A 19,515-nucleotide genomic window follows, 5' to 3' on the forward strand; every position below is an offset into this window, starting at 1 on the left:
GGAGCACTAGTTAATAACAAATACAAATTGTAGAGTGAGGGTAATAAGGAGTGATCTGGGGGGGGGGGGGGGGGGGAATTAAGATGGTAACAATGACAATGAGTACAAAGTGAACAAACAGAAAGAAAGAGGGATGAAACAATCAAAAAAGAGCAGTAAAATGTCAAATTTTGGAGCAGCCATCCTTTAAATTATAAAAGCGAAGTTCCTCAAACAAATGGGATAATGTAGTCAACACTGTTTGGGATAATAAAGCCACTGCTGAAATTAGTAGTGAATTTGCTTGAAGATTCTCCATTAGAACAGATCCAAGTACCACTGCAACTGTACATTTCCTGGGAGTCGGAGAGGGTGAAGGAGGGTGGAAGTGCTTGATACATCTCATAACGCTATACTTCGCACACCAACAATATATGGACATAAAAAGAATGTTATTTGCATTCAGGAACTGAGTACATGTAATATGAAAGTGAGTCATCCCAGTGCCCAAGACCGTGGCTTCACCTTAGTCAGTTTTCATGGTATCTTTTCAGTCATCACAGAACACGAATCTGAAAACAACCAAGAATGTGTCCCTTTATGACTTTTGGCAAGAATCAGCATACAACAATGAAATACGAAATGTAGTAAGCATTCAGTTTTTGAGGCTACAGATAGACCATAACTTTAATTGAAAAACCCACTATCTATAATTAATTAAGCATCTTATCGTCTCCATGTCCCATTGTCCCATCCAAATGACACCACTGGCAGAGGATGACAAGAATTGGCTGGTCCCGGTTGGTACGCATGTGCTAGAATGCCTCTTCATCTCCGAATAACTACTGCAACCTAAATCCATCTGAATCAACTTCCTTGGCATCTCTCTACAATTCCCCCCCCCCCCCTACACACACACACACACACACACACACACACACACACACACACACACACACACACACACACACTCTATCCTTTAATACTAAATTGGTGAACCCCTGATGTTTCATAATGTGTCTTACCAATCAATTCCCTCTTCTAGTCTGGTTGTGTCACAAATTTCTTTTCTTTCCAGATCTATTCCATACCTCCTCATTAGTTACATGATTTATCCATCTAACCTTCAGATTTTTTCTACAGCACCATATTTCAAAAGCTTCTATTTTCTTCTTGTCTAAACTGTTTATTACCCATGTTTCACCTCCATACAAATACCTTAAGAACAGACTTCCTAAATCTTAAAACTCTATTTGATGTAAACAAATTTCAGTTTTCTTGCCTGATAAAGATACACACACACACACACACACACACACACACACACACACACACACACACACACACACACACACCTCATGCACAAATGATTGCAACCGCCAGCAGTTATAACAGTTCCAGCTGCCAAACATTGCGGTTATGTGTGCATGAGGTGTGCTTGCTTGAGGTTATGGCTGCATGTGTGTGTTTCTTTTACTGATGAAGGCTGTGGCCGAAAGCTTATGTGAAAGTATCTGTTAATTGTGCCTGTCTGCAACTTCATGTGTCATCTTTACAGTAAGCAGCAATTTATCTTTTCCTTGCATGGCTGATATTCCAACTTGGAGTTTCCATTGTAGGCTCTCTGTATACTCCTTCCACCTTTCAGCTTCCTCTTCTTTGCTTAGGACTCTTTCTCCATCTGAGCTCTTCATATCCATACAGTTACTTCTATTTTCTCCATAGGCCTCTTTAATTTTACTGAAAATAGTATCTATCTTTCCCCAGTGGTTTATGCTTCTAAATCCTTACATTTGTCCTTTAGGCATTCCTGCTTAGCCATTTTGCACTTCCTGTCTATCTCACTTTTTAGACATTTGCATTCTCCTTCACCTGCTTCATTTGCTGCATTATTATATTTTCTTCTTTCACCATTTAAATTCAACATATTCTGTGTTACCACATATTGCTACTAGGTCTTGTCTTCTTACCCATTTGATACTCTGCTGTCTTCACTATTTCATCTCTCAGACCTCCCCATTCATCTTTTACTGTATACCTTTCTTCTGTTCTAGCCAATCATTACCTAATGCTCCCTCTGAAACTTTCACCAACCTCTGGTTCTTTCAACTTATCCAGGTCCCAACCCCATAATTTCCTACCTTCAGTTTTAATCTACAGTTCATAACCAATATATTGTGGTCAGACTCCACATCTTCCTGTGGAAACGCCTTACAATATAAATCTGGTTCCGAAATCTTTGTCTTAACATTATACAGTCAATCTGAAACCTTCCAGTGCCTCCAGGTTTCTTTCACATATATAACCTCCTTTCAAGATTCTTAAACCCATTTGCCATGATTAAATTATACTCTATGCAAAATTCTACCAGGTGGCTTCCTCTTTCCCACAGTCCATATTCATCTACAATTTTACCTTCTCTTTCTTTTCTACTAACAAATTTAGTCCCCCATCAGAATTAAATTTTCACCACCCTTAACTATCTGAATAATTTCTGATGTCTCATCCAGTGGTGGTTGCTGTGTAAGAGCACAAGAGCATGTGAACACCCTAACTTTCAACACCTTTTGGATTTATTGGTTAATTTTCTTTGAATGCTGTAACGTAACATAGATGCTGCACTTAAATCTACCATGCTACTGCTCATCTAGACTCCATTACACTTGGCATCAGGGTCATGAGCACACCTTCAGTTGTGCCCATTTTAAGGAGCTTTCACGCACCTGCAACTTGTGTGATGTAATTGCCATGTGGATCAAATACACACAGATTTGATCAACAATATGCACGGCTCATGATGTGGACAGCTAACCCTTGCCACTCAACTAGAAGTTTATGTCTGTGCCACAGTGTGGCAGACTTTTATCCCCATTTGCTCGGCATAAATGCTGCTAGGTGACAGCACATTCCTCAGATATGCTAATTCACTCACTATATACTAAAATTTGATTGGATGTTAGTATGTGTTAAAGTTGTACTGACAGTAAACCTATTTTGTGGGTTAATGAATTTCAGCATACGGTAATCAACTGGAGGTGAGGATTGTAAGGGTCTAAAGCACATCACCATCAATTGTGAGATTGTAGCATTTATTCATGCTTCTGATATCTGTTGATCTTATGGAAGGTCAGGTTTATCTCTGCTGTAGGCCCACATTGTATAAATGAAAATTGACAAAAAACTGTATCACTGGTTTCTCTGATACTCAAATGTGGGCTCAACGGCAGTGTGGTTTAGACTCTTACAGATCTCAGAGCCTCAACTGTATTCTAGTTAAGTGACCATGTTGCCAGACATTAGTGCTAGATTTCAATCATTTCCACAAATGGCAGTTTGTGTTTGGAGTTGGTTGGTTACTGTGCAAGACTTGGCTTTTGTGTGAAGTGTAAACATGAATTATGTTGAATCTATTTCAAATGCTAATACAAAAATAGCGCTGTGAGGACACATCGTGAGTCGTGCTTGAGTATCTCAGCTGAGGTAGTGAAAAGCAAAGGTCCCGAGTTTGAGTCTTGGTCCAGCACACAGCTTTAACCCGCCAGGATGCTTTTTCATGTCAGTGCACATTCTGCTTCAGAGTGAAAATCTCATTCTGGGAACAGAAAATTAAATTGCCAGGAAAAGTTAGACGCAAAGGAAGTAGGGCTCTGAGAACAGATCCTTTGATTGAGACAGTGACGAAATCAAATAAGTGTGAATAAAAGCGAACATTTAACAAAGGAAGCTTACATCTAGCACAAGTTGTTGTGTAGGTGCAGTGGAAGTAAATTAGTGAACTAATAAATCTGTTAGGGATCGTGTACATTTGTCCGAAAAAATATGGAAAATCACAAAAACTCCCACTTACACAAAAATGTGAAATGGAGAGTTGCAAAAGCTTACACATTATTTTATTATTCCCTAAACTGTACTTCATTATGTGTTGTTGTTGTTGTTGTGGTCTTCAGTCCTGAGACTGGTTTGATGCAGCTCTTCATGTTACTCTATTATGTGCAAGCTTCTTCATCTCCCCGTACCTACTGCAACCTAAATCCTTCTGAATCTGTTTAGGATACTCATCTCTTGGTCTCCCTCTACGAATTTCACCCTCCGCACTGGCCTCCAATACTAAATTGGTGATCCTTTGATGCCTCAGAATATGTCCTACCAACTGATCCCTTCTTCTAGTCAAGTTGTGCCACAAATTTCTCTTCTCCCCAATTCTATTCAATACCTCCTCATTAGTTATGTGATCTACCCATCTAATCTTTAGCATTCTTCAGTAGAACCACATTTTGAAAACTTCTACTCTCTTCTCGTCCAATCTATTTATTGTCAAAGTTTCACTTCCATGCATGGCTACACTCCATACAAATACTTCCAGAAACGCTTTCCTTACCATTTCCAGTTTACATTTTATATCCTCTCTACTTCAACCATCATCAGTTATTTTGCTCCCCAAATAGCAAAACTCATTTACTACTTTAAGCATCTCATTTCCTAATCTAATACCCTCAGCATCACCTGATTTAATTCGACTACATTCCATTATCCTCATTTTGCTTTTGTCAATGTTCATCTTATATCCTCCTTTCAAGACACTGCCCATTCCGTTCAGCTGCTCGTCCAGGTCCTTTGCTGTCTTTGACAGAATTACAATGTCATCGGCGAACTTCAAAGTTTTTATTTCTTTTCCATGGATTTTAATTTCTACTCCAATTTTTTCTTTTGTTTCCTTTAGTGTTTGCTCAATATACACATTGAATAACATTGGGGATAGGCTACAACCCTGTCTCACTCCCTTCCCAACCACTGCTTCCCTTTCATGTCCCTCGACTCTTATAACTGCCATCTGGTTTCTGCACAAATTGTAAATAGCCTTTTGCTCCCTGTATTTTGCCCCTGCCACCTTCACAATTTGAAAGAGAGTATTCCAGGCAACGTTGTCAAAAGCTTTCTCTAAGTCTACAAATGCTAGAAACATAGGTTTGCCTTTCCTTAAACTATTTTCTAAGATAAGTCGTAGGGTCAGTATTGCCTCATGTGTTCCAACATTTCTACGGAATGCAAACTGATCTTCCCCGAGGTCGGCTTCTACCAGTTTTTCCATTCGTCTGTAACGAATTCATGTTAGTATTTTTCAGCTGTGGCTTACTGAACTGATAGTTTGGTAATTTTCATATCTGTCAACACCTGCTTTCTTTGGGATTGGAATTATTATATTTTCTTGAACAAAACAATAAAATTTCACAAAACAATTCTTTCTTTTGTCAGATAAGTTATGCATATTATTATTGGCAGTGGCTGTAGTTGTATAAACTTGTTGATAAGCGGAACTGTTGTACAGCAGATGTTATTAATTTCACACTTCCAAATTTATCTGAATCTAAAAATTTGTGAACCCAGAATGTATACTCATGTGCCGCCACTGGTCTCATTATATATTTCTTCAATCTCTTCATCATCTGCGGAGCTAATTGGCATATAAATTTGTGCTACTGTGTTCATAGTAGCTTACCCACTTGCGTATTTTCTTTTTCATTTTTATATCTACTCCTGCATTACCCTATTTGATTTTGTATTAGTAAACCTGTATTCACCCGCCTATCCCGCCAGCCACTGAATGTCCCTAATTCCCACTCTAACTTTGACCTATCCATTTCCCTTTTTAAATTTTCTAGCCTATTATAGGTGATTTAAAAGTGAAAAAACTATTCTGCATATTTCTCTTCACTAATGAGTTATAGAACAATTTTTTGATGAAATTATACTGACAGCAATAGCATTTCCAGAAGGGTGCGTAACAATTGTATCACATGTTAATTCTAGAATATCTAGCAAAAATATCTTGAAGAAGTTGGTATTGTTTGGTAGAATATTCTCCATTAGATCAGATTCAATTATTTGTACATTTTCTGGCAGGTGGACTAGGGGAGGTATTTTAACCACTTTTTGGGAAAAGAATAGTACTAGCAATCACATGATGTGCATACCTTGCAAACCTTATATTTTACTGTGGATAAATCAATCATATAAATTATGTTACAATATCCAGAATAGTTATTTGCTCACTAGATAATTTTTACTTCTCCTCAACCTCAGTATGAAACCTGTCTCTTGCAGTTAGCTCTAAGAGCTTTCTCAGTGACGAGACAGGGTGATCAGCACACATTAAATGTGTGTCACCAATAACACATTATTTTCAGCAGACATTGTCATTACAGCAATGAAATTTTCTACAAATAAAATCAAATAATCACTGACAGGGAAAATAAATAAGTTTCAAGTTCTTTCAGTTAACTTATTCCTCAACTTACCTTTAGTGTTGATGCCAATCCAGTTCAGGTATCGTGAAAGCTTTTTGGAGATGTATGTTTTGCCTCTGGCAGGCAGCCCAACCATAGCAATGACATGAGGACTGTTGACATAGTTGGCACGCTCTCCTAAAACAAAAGAAAACACCCACAGGCATTAAGCCTTGAACTATCTCTCTAGGTTTGTCACGGCATTAAGTGCCAAGAATATAAGTAGCAAGAAGCATTGAAACAAGACCTTTGAGATGTTCAAGTGGTGCTGAAAAGTTATTGCCTCCGCCGCCCACCCCGCAATTTGTAAATATTTTGAATGAAATCTTGACCCTCAGTCAACAAAACAGGATAACATCTTTAACACATATTATTTAAATAATAATTTGTAAACTTCTCAGAAGATATTACATCGTACCACCACCCTTTAATCTATGATGTACTTACAAAAACAGCTATATTTAAGCCATGGATTATCATATTATAAATAATATGAATTCTAGAGAATTAATGGGCAGTTCACTTAGAATTTTACAAAACTTAACTTTTGAAAATAATTCAGTACTGATAGCCTTCTCTTTCTACATAAAAGATGTTTGCAAGCAACATTTTCACACCACTGAACAAGATGTAATAGTAGAACAAGAAAAGATAAAGGTAATTGAACATGTAGAAGATAACACAGTCTTAGAAAAGTCAGAGGCAGACATACAATTTATGATGTATTGTGGTATTCAGGAGGTATAATGATGGGAAGTGAAACATGTATGGAAGAAATAAGAAGCACAATATAGATGGATAAACAAGATTCTGAAGAGGAGGAAGGTCTGTTGGTAGCAAAAAGAATTTAGGTAGAGCTATGAAAGACATTTGCAAAGTGATATATTTGAAGTGTATTAGATGGCAGTGAACTGGGGACAAAATGAAAGAAGGAAAACACTTGGATAGTTTTGAAATGTGATTGTGGAGAAAAATGCTTAAAGTTATGTGGATGGATAGAATGAGAAATGAAAACTTACATAAAAAACAGCTAAGATGTGCCTAAAGGAAACGATCAGAGCAATGAACACACCATGACTAGGTCATTCAGAGTGAGGAAACTGCCTCCTTGAAAGAACCATCAAGGGAACGACAGCAAGGAATAGAGGGAGAGGAAGAAGAAGGCTTGGAATGATGCAAGACAAAAAATGTACAATGTTACCAGAAGATTAAGAAAGAAGTATATCAGACAGAGATAAGTGGAGAAAATTCAGTTGATGCCTGCTCTAAGAGAGAAATGCCAAAGAAGAAAACTTGCACAACTCTATTGTTCTGAAACTGTTAATTTGTGCAACCAGGATAACTGAATAAAGATGTGTGTGTTATCAAATAATTTTAATGCCAAGCTAACCATCAATCAGAAGAAATAGTGAGTACAGAAGGCGTCCTCTGCCGATGAGGACACTAGGGATAATGTGATACAAACATATGGAAAATGGAGTGTTAAAAAGGTTAACATAATGTCTACTGAGAGGTTCAGCAACCACTGTAAATTTATGACTTATGATTTGTTACAGTCATAGTTGCTATATAACACAGTTGAGTAACAGTTCCAGCATGATATACATGCAACTGTGTGAAGTATACATATTAAAAAGGGAGAGCAGATACAGGAAGGCATTTCACTATAGCTCAAATAAAATAACTTTGTGACTGACAGATTACAGTAATGGGGCAATGTTGCTAGCAAGCACCCAGCCACAAATGACAAGTCTCTATGTTGCCTACAAAACAGGCAGCACAGTGAATATGTGAGCTTGAGAAAGGATTACTTAAATTTAAACTGTGATTGTTGCTTTTGAAAGATTCAAGTGTTTGTTTTAAAACTCCTTCAGCTTGTGATCCATTCTCAAACATATGTCACATCAGTACACTGTTTCTTCACCCTCTGTGTTGGGCATCATTTTATGGCACTATTAATTTGGTATCTGGTCTCCCAATCATTAATAGTATTAGTAGCAAGACTTTAAAAGATGTATAAATGAGCAATATATTCAGCATATCTTTGGAACAGGATTTAATTTCAAAGGGAAAAAGATTACTGTCATGAGGGAGCTTGTGTAGGAGACCTATGATTAATCTACAAGTAAACTCTTCCAATTGTGATTATATATGTTTTTATGATTTTTAAGGAAACCAACAGATATAGCAAACCACTTGACTGCACAATCATAACCAAGGCTATCAGCAGTCAGACATGTCATTCAGACATAAAAGATAAAATAATCTTATCAGTCATGTAACAGTAAGCATAAATGGCTTGCAATGCTTCACAGAGTGATCTCTGTCGCACTCTGTATCACAATCAGAAAGGAATACCTACAAAAATATTTTGTACAAAGTTTCACACTTCTGAAACATTTACAAAAACTGACAGTCTGAATCAATATAATGCAAACAGTAAGATGGGGCTGATCGAATCCACCCATCCATTTGCTGAATTCCAAGTACCAATTTCAAATGTGAACATATTTTACAACTCTGTCTTTGCAGCTCAAAAATAAAATGTATACTTGCAAACTCAGTCTTTAATTACCTCAAAGCTGGTGGGATCTTAAATGCTTGTTTTCCTTCCTCACAAATAAATTAAGAAGTTCATTCAAGAAATGAATGGCAGCAGTAACTAACAGGTAATAAATCATATTGTGGCACAATACATGCTTTAAAGGAAGACTGCAGGATAGTTAGTGAAAAACGTATGAATTTTTAACTGATAGTCTGGGAATTCATAACAAAGTAAAACCAAATTCTGCCTGTATTTTCTTACCAATCTACTGCTCAGTAAATCAGATATGAATCACTTTGTCACAGCATAAAAGATCTCATCAACAGCTTCATAGTTCCATTAATTTATCTTCAAATACCACAACTTAGTCAGGGGAGTGTATCACATTTTGTCAACATAAAACTGGTCATGAAACAGGTAATTTTGTACCTTTAAGTGAGACAATGTCAGAGAGGTAAGGAAACAGAGAGAAACCTTCGAGAAACCATATATTATATTGGAAAGAAGCACTGCCCTATGATTTTGAACTCAAGAAACTGATTTATTACATAAAATCAGGGTATCAGTACTCTTAAGATTATTACATGAACATGTGTTCCATTTCACTGACTGGATTTTATCACCATTCATGTTAATGATGTGGATATAGGTGGTGAGTTTCTAAACGTCTCAAATTCAGTTTCTTACAATTGTGAATTTCCTCTTTTACAGAATTCATAGTCCTTGAAAAATTCTCAGAATAAGGGAACAAAGCAATATTTTTTCTATACAAAATATTGCTTTCTCTGTGACAATGAGGCATGAATGGACGTAACAGCGGCCAATTTGTCTCCAACCAAATTGTAGCCGATATTTGTTCTGTTGTGTGAATTATGCTTCAAAGAACTAGGATATCTACGGGTCACTGAAGGGAATTGTTTGTCGATACGTTCATTATGCAATGGTTCTTCGACCGATGAAAGAGCAACAAGTCACTAGATATAAAAAATTTTCACATATGATACGGGACCCCAAAAGCAGTACCATGTCTTAACAGTGTGCTGTGCAGCAGGTGGGGCATTGTTGTGAAGCAAAAACACCACCCCCGACAACCTCCTGTGACGCTTCGTCGTAAGATCTTCCTTTAACCTCATCATGACACTATTTTGCAATGTCCTTGGTTTACGGTGTACTATGCAGTGTTCTTCAAGCATGCACACAAGAAATGTATTCGCAATTTTTAATATGAGTAACTTCAGCTACACATATTGCCCACATATGAGATTTGTGCAGGACTGGGACTCGAACCTGGATTTCCAGTTTTACGAGAGTGGTCACCTTAAACACTTCAGCTATCCGAGCACGCCTCCTGAACTGACTCAAAAATTGTATTACATGTATAGCAGAGGCAACGACTGTCTCTTCCACAGCAATGGTGGGGGTGTAGGACGGACACATGGATGACATTTGGAAGTTTGCATCGGTCGGAGAGCAGTGCTCAGACTGCCAAAAAGGTTAAGGCAACTGCCATCAAAAAGCGGGAAATTCAGGCTCGAGTACCAGTTCCGCACAAATTTTCATCTGCGGCCAATAAATTGTGCATCTGAAGTCTAATTGTATTTGTGTATTACTTCTCTTCCTCGCCATGACAGTTAGGTATTAGGCTCCTCTACGTTATCTGTTACCACCACACCATCATTTAAAAAATACCAGCGCCACATTGCCAGATGATGGCCCTTTTACCGCGGTGGCGAATCCACTTGGCTTGCTCCTTTATCTCGGGGCCATTCTGATATGCCCAGCACTCGGCCATGGTGATTAAGCAGACAAAGAAGTCATCTGTAGCATTTCCTCTGCTGCCTCAGTACCACGGGCTTTTTGAATGGACGAGAGCAGTCGTGGAACCTAGCAGACGACCTTTGTCATGTACAAGATCTCGAAAACTAGTCCATGACTTATTTCTCGCTTTTCCCGCTACCATCTCGGTTGTGATAACGCGGTCTTTGAGCACTAGGGTCTCATCACTTGTGCGATCCATGGTTATTACCACACCATACTCCACTTTTAATCAATGGGCTGCGCTATTTTGTTTCGGCTCCTCAAGATGTAACGGGGAGATTTCAGGGTGTACCAGGAGTACAGACAAATATCAGCAAATAAATAAACAACATATTACGTAACTTAGACAATAATTAAAACTTCATTACTATTCCTCGTACATTCCGATTAGGGGTCCTGTTCGTATGAGTTAATGCGAACTGGTACCGTACGATGCTTCTTTTAACGAAAGGCTTGCACAGTATTTCCTCTCTGTAAACCACAATAATTCGTCACAGTTTTCTAATCATAACTTTTCAAGCTGGTGACCACATAAAGCGGTTGAAATCGGTACACTTGAAAAAAACTGTAGCAGTCTAGACGTTTGAAAAAGTTTTATGCATTTCACAGAGATAGCGTTTTCCTCAATTTAACCATGGTAAATATCACGAATGTTTATGGTTGCGCGAGGATTCAAACTCATTGCTCCACTGCCTTATCCACTGCGATACCTCGCTCAGTTACACAATATCCTGTTTCAATTGTCACTTAGGTCTAGCGCGCACGGGTGACCTGGGACCGTGACTGTTTCGTCACTCTTGTCCAGTGTGAGGGTAGATGTCACTCTTGTCCAAACAAAAAATATTCAAATTTGTGTAAATTTCTAAGGGACCAAACTGCTGAGGTCATCGGTCCCTAGACTTACACACTACTTACTATAACTTTAAACTAACTTACGTAAGGACAAAACACTCCCATGCCTGAGGGAGGACTCGAACCTCCGGCGGGAGGGCCGTGACATAGCCGTGACATAGCGCCGCAAACCACGCGGCACTTGTCCAGTTTGTAGATATATGCGTAGCAGGGCTGTTGATGAAATATCGAAATCGAAATGGCAATATCGAGGCCAGACTTTTTTAATATATTTTTAGCAAGTTTTCGTAAATATTTGAAATTGTTCTTTAGAAATTGTAGTAGAACCTAATTTTACCGTCAGTGTGGAGGAGTCTACTACTTTTTGCTTTCATCAGTCTCTCTCTTTCACTGCAAGAACCATGCATAGGTGCCACAAAAAAGAAATCCGAAAGAATGGGGGGGGGGAGGGAGGGGGGGGGGCGGTGTGAATGGAACAACAAGATTACCGATTTGGAAAAAAAAGCACAATTTCGCAAAATTTTTATTTCTCCACATCGGCATTCTTCAAAACAGTTGTTGAAAATGATGAGCAAAAATCTAAATGACAAGATTGGTCTTTGCGGAGGGCGGAGAAGCGTGACGGGAAATGCTGATGTAGTCGGTGCTCCCCGGTTCCAACAGAAACTGCAATGTTTAACTTCACCACGCAATTTTAACACTACAACTGCTAGGTAGCTGGCATTGCAGGAAAGAAAAAACGGATAAGTCGACATGAGTTGCTCCCGACAAATCCGACATGTGGCGAAACCGAACGACGGATACCTTTTCTTGTGCTACTTACTTGCAGTTACCACAGTTAGCAAAGTGGTTATCGCCAAACGTCAACGTGCATCGTCTTCCTTTCAATTCTTACTCTAAGAGGGATAAGCAGGCTGCTAGCTTGTTCATGCACAGAATATCCAATAATAAATTAAAATTTACATATACAGCTTTAAAACTGGCATTATATTTACAATGTGCAGCAGATATTTTTATAGGCCGGTACGTCGATATTTTTTCTTCGATTTATCTAGGGCCGATACTCATACTTTTTAAATATCGATGTATCAATTACACCATATTTTTAAAAATATCGACAGTCCTCGTATGCAGATGTGCGCATGTTACGACGTAACAACGGAGTAACACTTTTGTCCGCCGACGCGCGAACAAGCTCATGACAAAACTGTCACCGCTTCGCTAGGTTTTTGCCGCTGAGCGAGCACGCGTGATAGAATTGTCACTCTACACCCATTCTCCCTTCCACATTGGTTTTCCCACTAACATAAAGCGACACACAATCATGGCACCAACATCTTCTTGCAACGCGGTTGTACATGAAGACGACATTAATAATGATATTTGTATAGGAGTGGTAAAAAGACCAACACCTTTCGACAAAACTTTGAAGCATCGTTCAAACTTAAATTTGAAAATTAAAGGATGGGTAAAAAGCAGTCGAACAATATTTTAAGTGCCTGGAACAAATTTTGTTCAGGTAGTGTACACAATCTCCTGTTCTTATTTTTGTATGTTAATGCAGATAAAAAGCGAAGGAATTCGTCAAGATTTTCCAAACTCATTGGAAAATATTGAAAAAAAAAATTCTTTTGATGTTTTCGAAGTTCTTGAAACATTGTGTAAAAGTTTCCACTTATTAGCCAGTCACTGCAAATGGGGTGTACACGGCACCCTTTTTATCGTATTTTCTTTTACGTCTCATGAGTTCTCAAATAATGACCGTCTCTTCAAAAGTCATATAGACAAATGAAGCTTGGATTTCAAAAAAGTGCAGTGACTGCCATCTTTCGCGGGCGCACGCCACATTTAAGGAATGAAGCGACAGTTTAACTCTTTGTCACGGTGACAAAAATCACTCGTGCGCGCTAGCCCTTACTACGACCACCGAGGTTTCGATTTATCTTAGGGTTTCCTTTTTTTGTACGCTACTCCTTAGTACGAGGCCGCAGTTTCGATCTACATCTTTTTAAAAATCAATTAGTTTGCTGGTACAGCCGATTTGCTCCCCTCTCCTTGTCTATCTGAACTACTACTCAGTGTCTATCTCAACGTTGACGCGAATTACTCAGAACTAGCGAAGAGGCTACTTGAATCACAATGCAACATAAATGAAACGTGAGGAGAAACGTGACCTGTAACAATCCCATCTTGCCAGGACTTACCTCCTTCCATTTTAACCAACCTCATGGTTTCGATTTGCTGAGGAGAATCTAGACATCACAAATGAAGCGTTCCATCCAGCCAGAAGAGATGCAACTTGCGACTCCACATACGAGAAAGACATTTCCATCCCCTAATGTGAGTGTGATGACAAATAGGTTACAAATAGATACATAAAAGTCAAATTGTCTCAATATGTTGGATGCTAAACGATGACCAATTAGTGATACTGGCGGCCAATTGACGTTACTTGTTTATTTTTTTCCGTATCCTCAATATGTAGCATGAAATTGTTAGTGTAGAAGTATAGCAAGAACAACAGTAATAAATGTGTACTACGGAAATCAAATTACAGAGTAGTAACTTTTTATTAAAGTGTCACACTAATTTAAAATTAGAGATGATAAACAAAGAAGGTGGATCTCCCCAGCTGTTTATTGCAGTTCGGAAACCTCAGATTCACCGCTGGAAGATGCAAATTGTCTAGAAGATCGTAAAAATAGTGTCAAATTAAATAACTCGAGTCTCCACATAGTTTACGTCAGTGTCGTGCAAGATATGTATTGCGAGTGATCAGTAACGTCAGGATATCACAGCGTTAAAAGCCATTTGCGAAGTTGTTTACTTAATGCCGAATGACCAGTCTCAAAGTGAATTTCGTACATTTTGCAACAGCGATAGTAACATATTTATGTAAATCTCACAGTACCGCCAGTTATGGATCCGTAATACAAGGATACAAGGGAACAAATCAGGAACTATGAACCCAGTTGAGAGAGAGAGAGAGAGAGAGAGAGAGAGAGAGAGAGAGAGAGAGAGAGAGGGGGGGGGGGGGGGGGGGGGAGATAGTTAACACAGAAGTAATCAGATTAATATAGGATAATCCAAGTTTTAAAGTTCTCAACTAGTGGTTACGAAATATACCCAGTTAGTCCAAAATGATTCGAGACTGGATTAATAAAAAAAATAGAGAAACGTTTAGATGATACTTTAAATGTTTGAGATGTTGTACACAGTTATCTATCACTTCAGTACAACACACAAAACGTTCATACAACAATGTGAAACTGTCATTTCAACTCGAGCGTCACATTGCCATGAATGTCGGCTTATGTCGGTGATGGCCCTTTGTGAATATCTGCATTTTGTCGTATTGACAACATCAAGTCTCTGATTTTTTTCTGAAAATAATTGTCCTCGTTCTGGGTGTTGCTCCATTGCGATTTGTGACACAGCAACGTCATGCCTGCTCACAACTGACTGGTCGAATGCACATCAGTTTACGGTTTTTGGTTCAAGCTGCTACCGTAGTTGCTGCGTTGATATCGCCCATATGCCAGGAACAGATCATCAGTTTCGGAACTATATGGACGGACGGTGTAAGTTGGATAATATCTTAAAATTTAACTTTTACGCCAGCACTGGTGGTGGAATCAACGTTACATTCAACACAGCTAGGGTACAAGTTCTGGTGCGGGGCTCACTAGGATAACACAGCGCAAACTGCGTGAAACTGTAGTACACCTGACGATGTGGTGTTCATAGGGCCCACGTTGATCATCTACAAAGCAAAACTGTAATCTGAAGATAGAGTTGGGCTCCTAGAAGTGTCATAGCTAGTAAATATACATATGGCAAGTTTTGACCGGTTTTTTTCGTTGCTTTAGCAATGTGACATACCCTTGCGCACAGGTTATTCACAAATATGGTTATGTGTAAAAACTTCAAGGGTTACTAACTAGATGACGAGAAGTACACGCAAAATGCATGCTTGTTCAAAGACATTATGTGATAGACAATTTGCCTGACGCTTACTTTTAATTTGATTAACGTTTGGCAGCGATGTCAACAACTTACGCTCTACCTACACTGCAGGGAGCTAAGGAATCGTAGACTTTATGATACACGGTATCAGGAAGGGCAAAGGAGGGTAACTACTTTCTATTTTTTGAAAGACTGGCCTTTAAACAATACCAAGGAGAGGGGCGAGTGTAATTTACGTTCATCTTTTGAAAATACTGAAATCAGAACAGATACTCCACATTTTAAAATTTTGAGAAAAATATTAATTGTTTTTAATTAAGTCTTCTACCAGATTCCATAAATGTTTTATATTTTTCACTTAAACTCAATGAAAAATGTAAGAGTTAATAGTAGCTGTGACTTTTGAGAATGAATGCCGTATTCTATATTTTCAGGTGCAGGACTTTACGTACACACAAAATACGTCTGTTGTGAGTAAAAGTCAATAATAAACGAAATTTGTATTTTAAATTTTTGTTGTGGTCGGGAAGTAGCCCCCTTGGTATTACACGTAATTTAAAGTGCGATGTTATTGCTAAGAGTATGCTAAAAGATATTTTCAGGTTCTTGACCATACGTACCGATCAGTACCTTTCTAAAATGTACGTTTTAATATAAGTCCACAACAATTAACAAGTTTTGTTTTCTTCTGTTTTGTAGGGTAGGTGTTACTGAAAATGCGTTGGTTTCGCTAGGGTCAAATCCGGTGGTGCTACGAAACTCGGAAAGAAGAATATTGGAAATGGTGCAACAGTAACGCGGTCGAGACAAGTGCGTTGCTGTGCGTCATTTCATCGAGTTTCTTCCCCAGACTCTTCAGTCATGGACTGCCTCATTAGCTCCCTTTCTTCTCTAGTCTCCCCATTTCCCCTTGTTGTTCAACGTCAGGCATTCTGAACTACAGAGTACGGCTATTTTCACTATCTTAGTACAATGCTTCATCTCTACTCTTTAGGAGATAACTTTTCTGTAGAAACTATTTTGCGTTGACCTATACGCTAGTTCTATCTTCTTAGCTCTCTCTTAGTTCGCTTCTTCATAAAGACCATTTGGATGAATCCATACTCCACGAAAATAGATACAACAGAAAGGCGATCTCTTGAAAAGCAAAGCTATGGTGGTGTACTCATTAGTGAGGACATAAACACTCCATACATCTGATAATAAAATTAAAGCAATTTGGAATATTGTTGAAAGGGAAACAGGGCAACCAAGAGCACAGGAAGACTTTAGTGCCATAAAACTGAATGACAAGTGTGCTAACAAACAATCAGAAATTGGAAATATTTTCAATAATCATTTTTTAAATGTTGTGGAGAAAATAGGATCTAGATCTTCACTAGAAGAGGCAAGGCTTCTAATAGAAGAGGCCATACCTGTGCAGTTTGAAACAACTGTATTTCCACCAACCTCTCCCTCTGAAATCAGTAAAATAATAAACTCACTGAAAAGTAAAAGCTCTTACGGCATTGATGGCATTTCCAGCAAGATACTTAAAGCTTGTTCCCCACAGATAAGTAGGATTCTCAGCCACGTATGTAACAGCTCTTTGGAGCAGGGTGTTTTCCCCGATAGGCTGAAATATGCCATTGTAAAACCATTGCATAAAAAGGGGGATACGTCGGATGTCAACAACTATCGCCCAATCTCTCTTCTGACAGCTCTATCAAAAATTTTTGAGAAAGTAATGTATTCAAGAGTATCCTCCCATATTTGTAAAAATAAAGTACTAACAAAATGTCAGTTTGGATTTCAGAAAGGGTTTTCAACAGAAAATGCTATATACGCTTTCACTGATCAAATATTAAATGCTCTGAATAACCGGACATCACCCATTGGTATTTTTAGTGATCTCTAAAAGGCCTTTGATTGTGTAAATCATGGAATTCTTTTAGATAAGCTAAATCATTATGGTTTGAGGGGGGCAGTGCACAAATGGTTTAATTCATACTTAACTGGAAGAATGCGGAAATTTGAAATAAGTGGTTCATGTAATGTTAAAACAACAGCTGATTCCTCAAACTGGGGGGCTATCAAGTACGGGGTCCCACAGGGTTCGGTCTTAGGTCCTTTACTGTTCTTGATACACATTAATGACTTACCATTCCATATTGATGAAGATGCAAAGTTAGTTCTTTTGCTGATGATACAAGTATAGTAATAACATCCAAAAACCAAGAACTAAGTGATGTAATTGTAAATGATGTTTTTCACAAAATTATTAAGTGGTTCTCAGCAAACGGACTCTCTTTAAATTTTGATAAAACACAGTATATACAGTTCCGTACAGTAAATGGCACAACTCCAGTAATAAATATAGACTTTGAACAGAAGTCTGTAGCTAAGGTAGAATTTTCAAAATTTTTAGCTGTGTCCATTGATGAGAGGTTAAACTGGAAGCAACACATTGATGGTCTGTTGAAACGTCTGAGTTCAGCTACGTATGCCATTAGGGTTATTGCAAATTTTGGTGATAAGAATCTCAGTAAATTAGCTTACTATGTCTACTTTCATTCACTGCTTTCGTATGGCATCATATTCTGGGGTAATTCATCGTTCAGTAGAAAAGTATTCATTGCTTAAAAACGTGTAATTAGAATAATTGCTGGAGCCCACCCACGTTCATCCTGCAGACATCTATTTAAGGATCTAGGGATCCTCACAGTAACCTCACAGTATATATATTCACTTATGAAATTTGTTGTTAATAATCCAACACAGTTCAAAAGTAATAGCAGTGTGCATAGCTATAACACCAGGAGAAAGGATGATCTTCACTATGCAGGGTTAAATCTGACTTTGGCACAGAAAGGGGTAAATTATGCTGCCACAAAAGTCTTTGGTCACCTACCAAATAGCATCAAAAGCCTGACAGATAGTCAACCAACATTTAAAAATAAATTAAAAGAATTTCTAGATGACAACTCCTTCTAATCATTGGCTGAATTTTTAGATATAAATTAAGGGAGGGAAAAAAAACTAACTTAAACATTAGTGTCATGCAATATTTTGTGTAATGTAATATCGTGTACAGACATCTTTCATTAACCTGACACGTTCCACATCATTACGAAGTGTCGTATTCATGATCTATGGAACAAGTATTAATCTAATCTAATCATAAATCAGAACACCTAACATCGAACAAGAAAGGGGAAATGGAGGACTTAGATATGAACACGAGACGAAATACAAAGAAAAATCAAATGAAAACATGATACATGTAAAAGAACAAGTAAGTTGTTTATCACTTCAAAGGTATCGCCATAACTTAATACATTTGTCAAAAAATGGTTCAAATGGCTCTGAGCACTATGGGACTTAACGTCTGAGGTCATCAGTCTCCTAGAACTTAGAACTACTTAAACATAACTAACCTAAGGACATCACATACATCCATGCCCGAGGCAGGATTCGAATGCGCGACTGTAGCGGTCGCGCAGTTCCGGATTGAAGCGCCTAGAACCTCTTGGCCCCTCCGGCCGGCCAGTAATTGGGCTAGACTATCTTTAACCTTAATTCAAACTGATAGTTACCTAACTTAGGGAGTATCCTGCTTGAGTCCGATTGTTTCGCTGAGTAGCCTGCAAATATTTTTGGTGAGATGATTTATTAACAAGCGATTTGTAGGCGAACTTGCATAACGACATAGTAACGAAGCAGTGGACTACCTAGTGAAGACGAGCATTAGTGAAGGACAATGCCGTATAACGCCAACCCCTCATACTGATTTCACACCTAGCCAAGAAAGCTGCTTACCATGACTGGAACCGTGACCTCTCATGTATCGCAGCAATGTTAAGTGCGGACATCTAGCGCTCATACAACCGTACATCTCTCCGCGACCGTGATTCGACTATGTGAAGCTATGTAAACGTCACGCGACGTCTATCGTTCATTATGAGACTGGGACACGGACGTTATCCCACATATTTACATCGAACAAAAATTTTAGTTTTTGGACGGTGTGATCAGGAACAAGCGCACGTGACCGATCGGAATCAATAGTAGTCGCATGCACTAAATGCAAGG

At 38.4% G+C, this 19,515-nt stretch overlaps 1 protein-coding gene across 10 annotated transcripts in view; it reads right to left on the reverse strand.

Annotated features, from left to right (window-relative positions):
* The window catches only part of LOC126353945 (6-phosphofructo-2-kinase/fructose-2,6-bisphosphatase), a 348,716-nt gene that overhangs the window by 46,047 nt on the left and 283,154 nt on the right, over positions 1–19,515 (reverse strand). For all 10 annotated transcript variants that reach the window (XM_050003233.1, XM_050003237.1, XM_050003236.1 and 7 more), the window contains one exon: positions 6,276–6,401. In XM_050003233.1, coding sequence (XP_049859190.1) covers positions 6,276–6,401 — 126 coding nt within the window. The remainder of the gene's footprint in view (positions 1–6,275; positions 6,402–19,515) is intronic.

This window comes from Schistocerca gregaria, chromosome 3, assembly GCF_023897955.1.
Source record: "Schistocerca gregaria isolate iqSchGreg1 chromosome 3, iqSchGreg1.2, whole genome shotgun sequence".
NCBI lineage: Eukaryota > Metazoa > Arthropoda > Insecta > Orthoptera > Acrididae > Schistocerca > Schistocerca gregaria.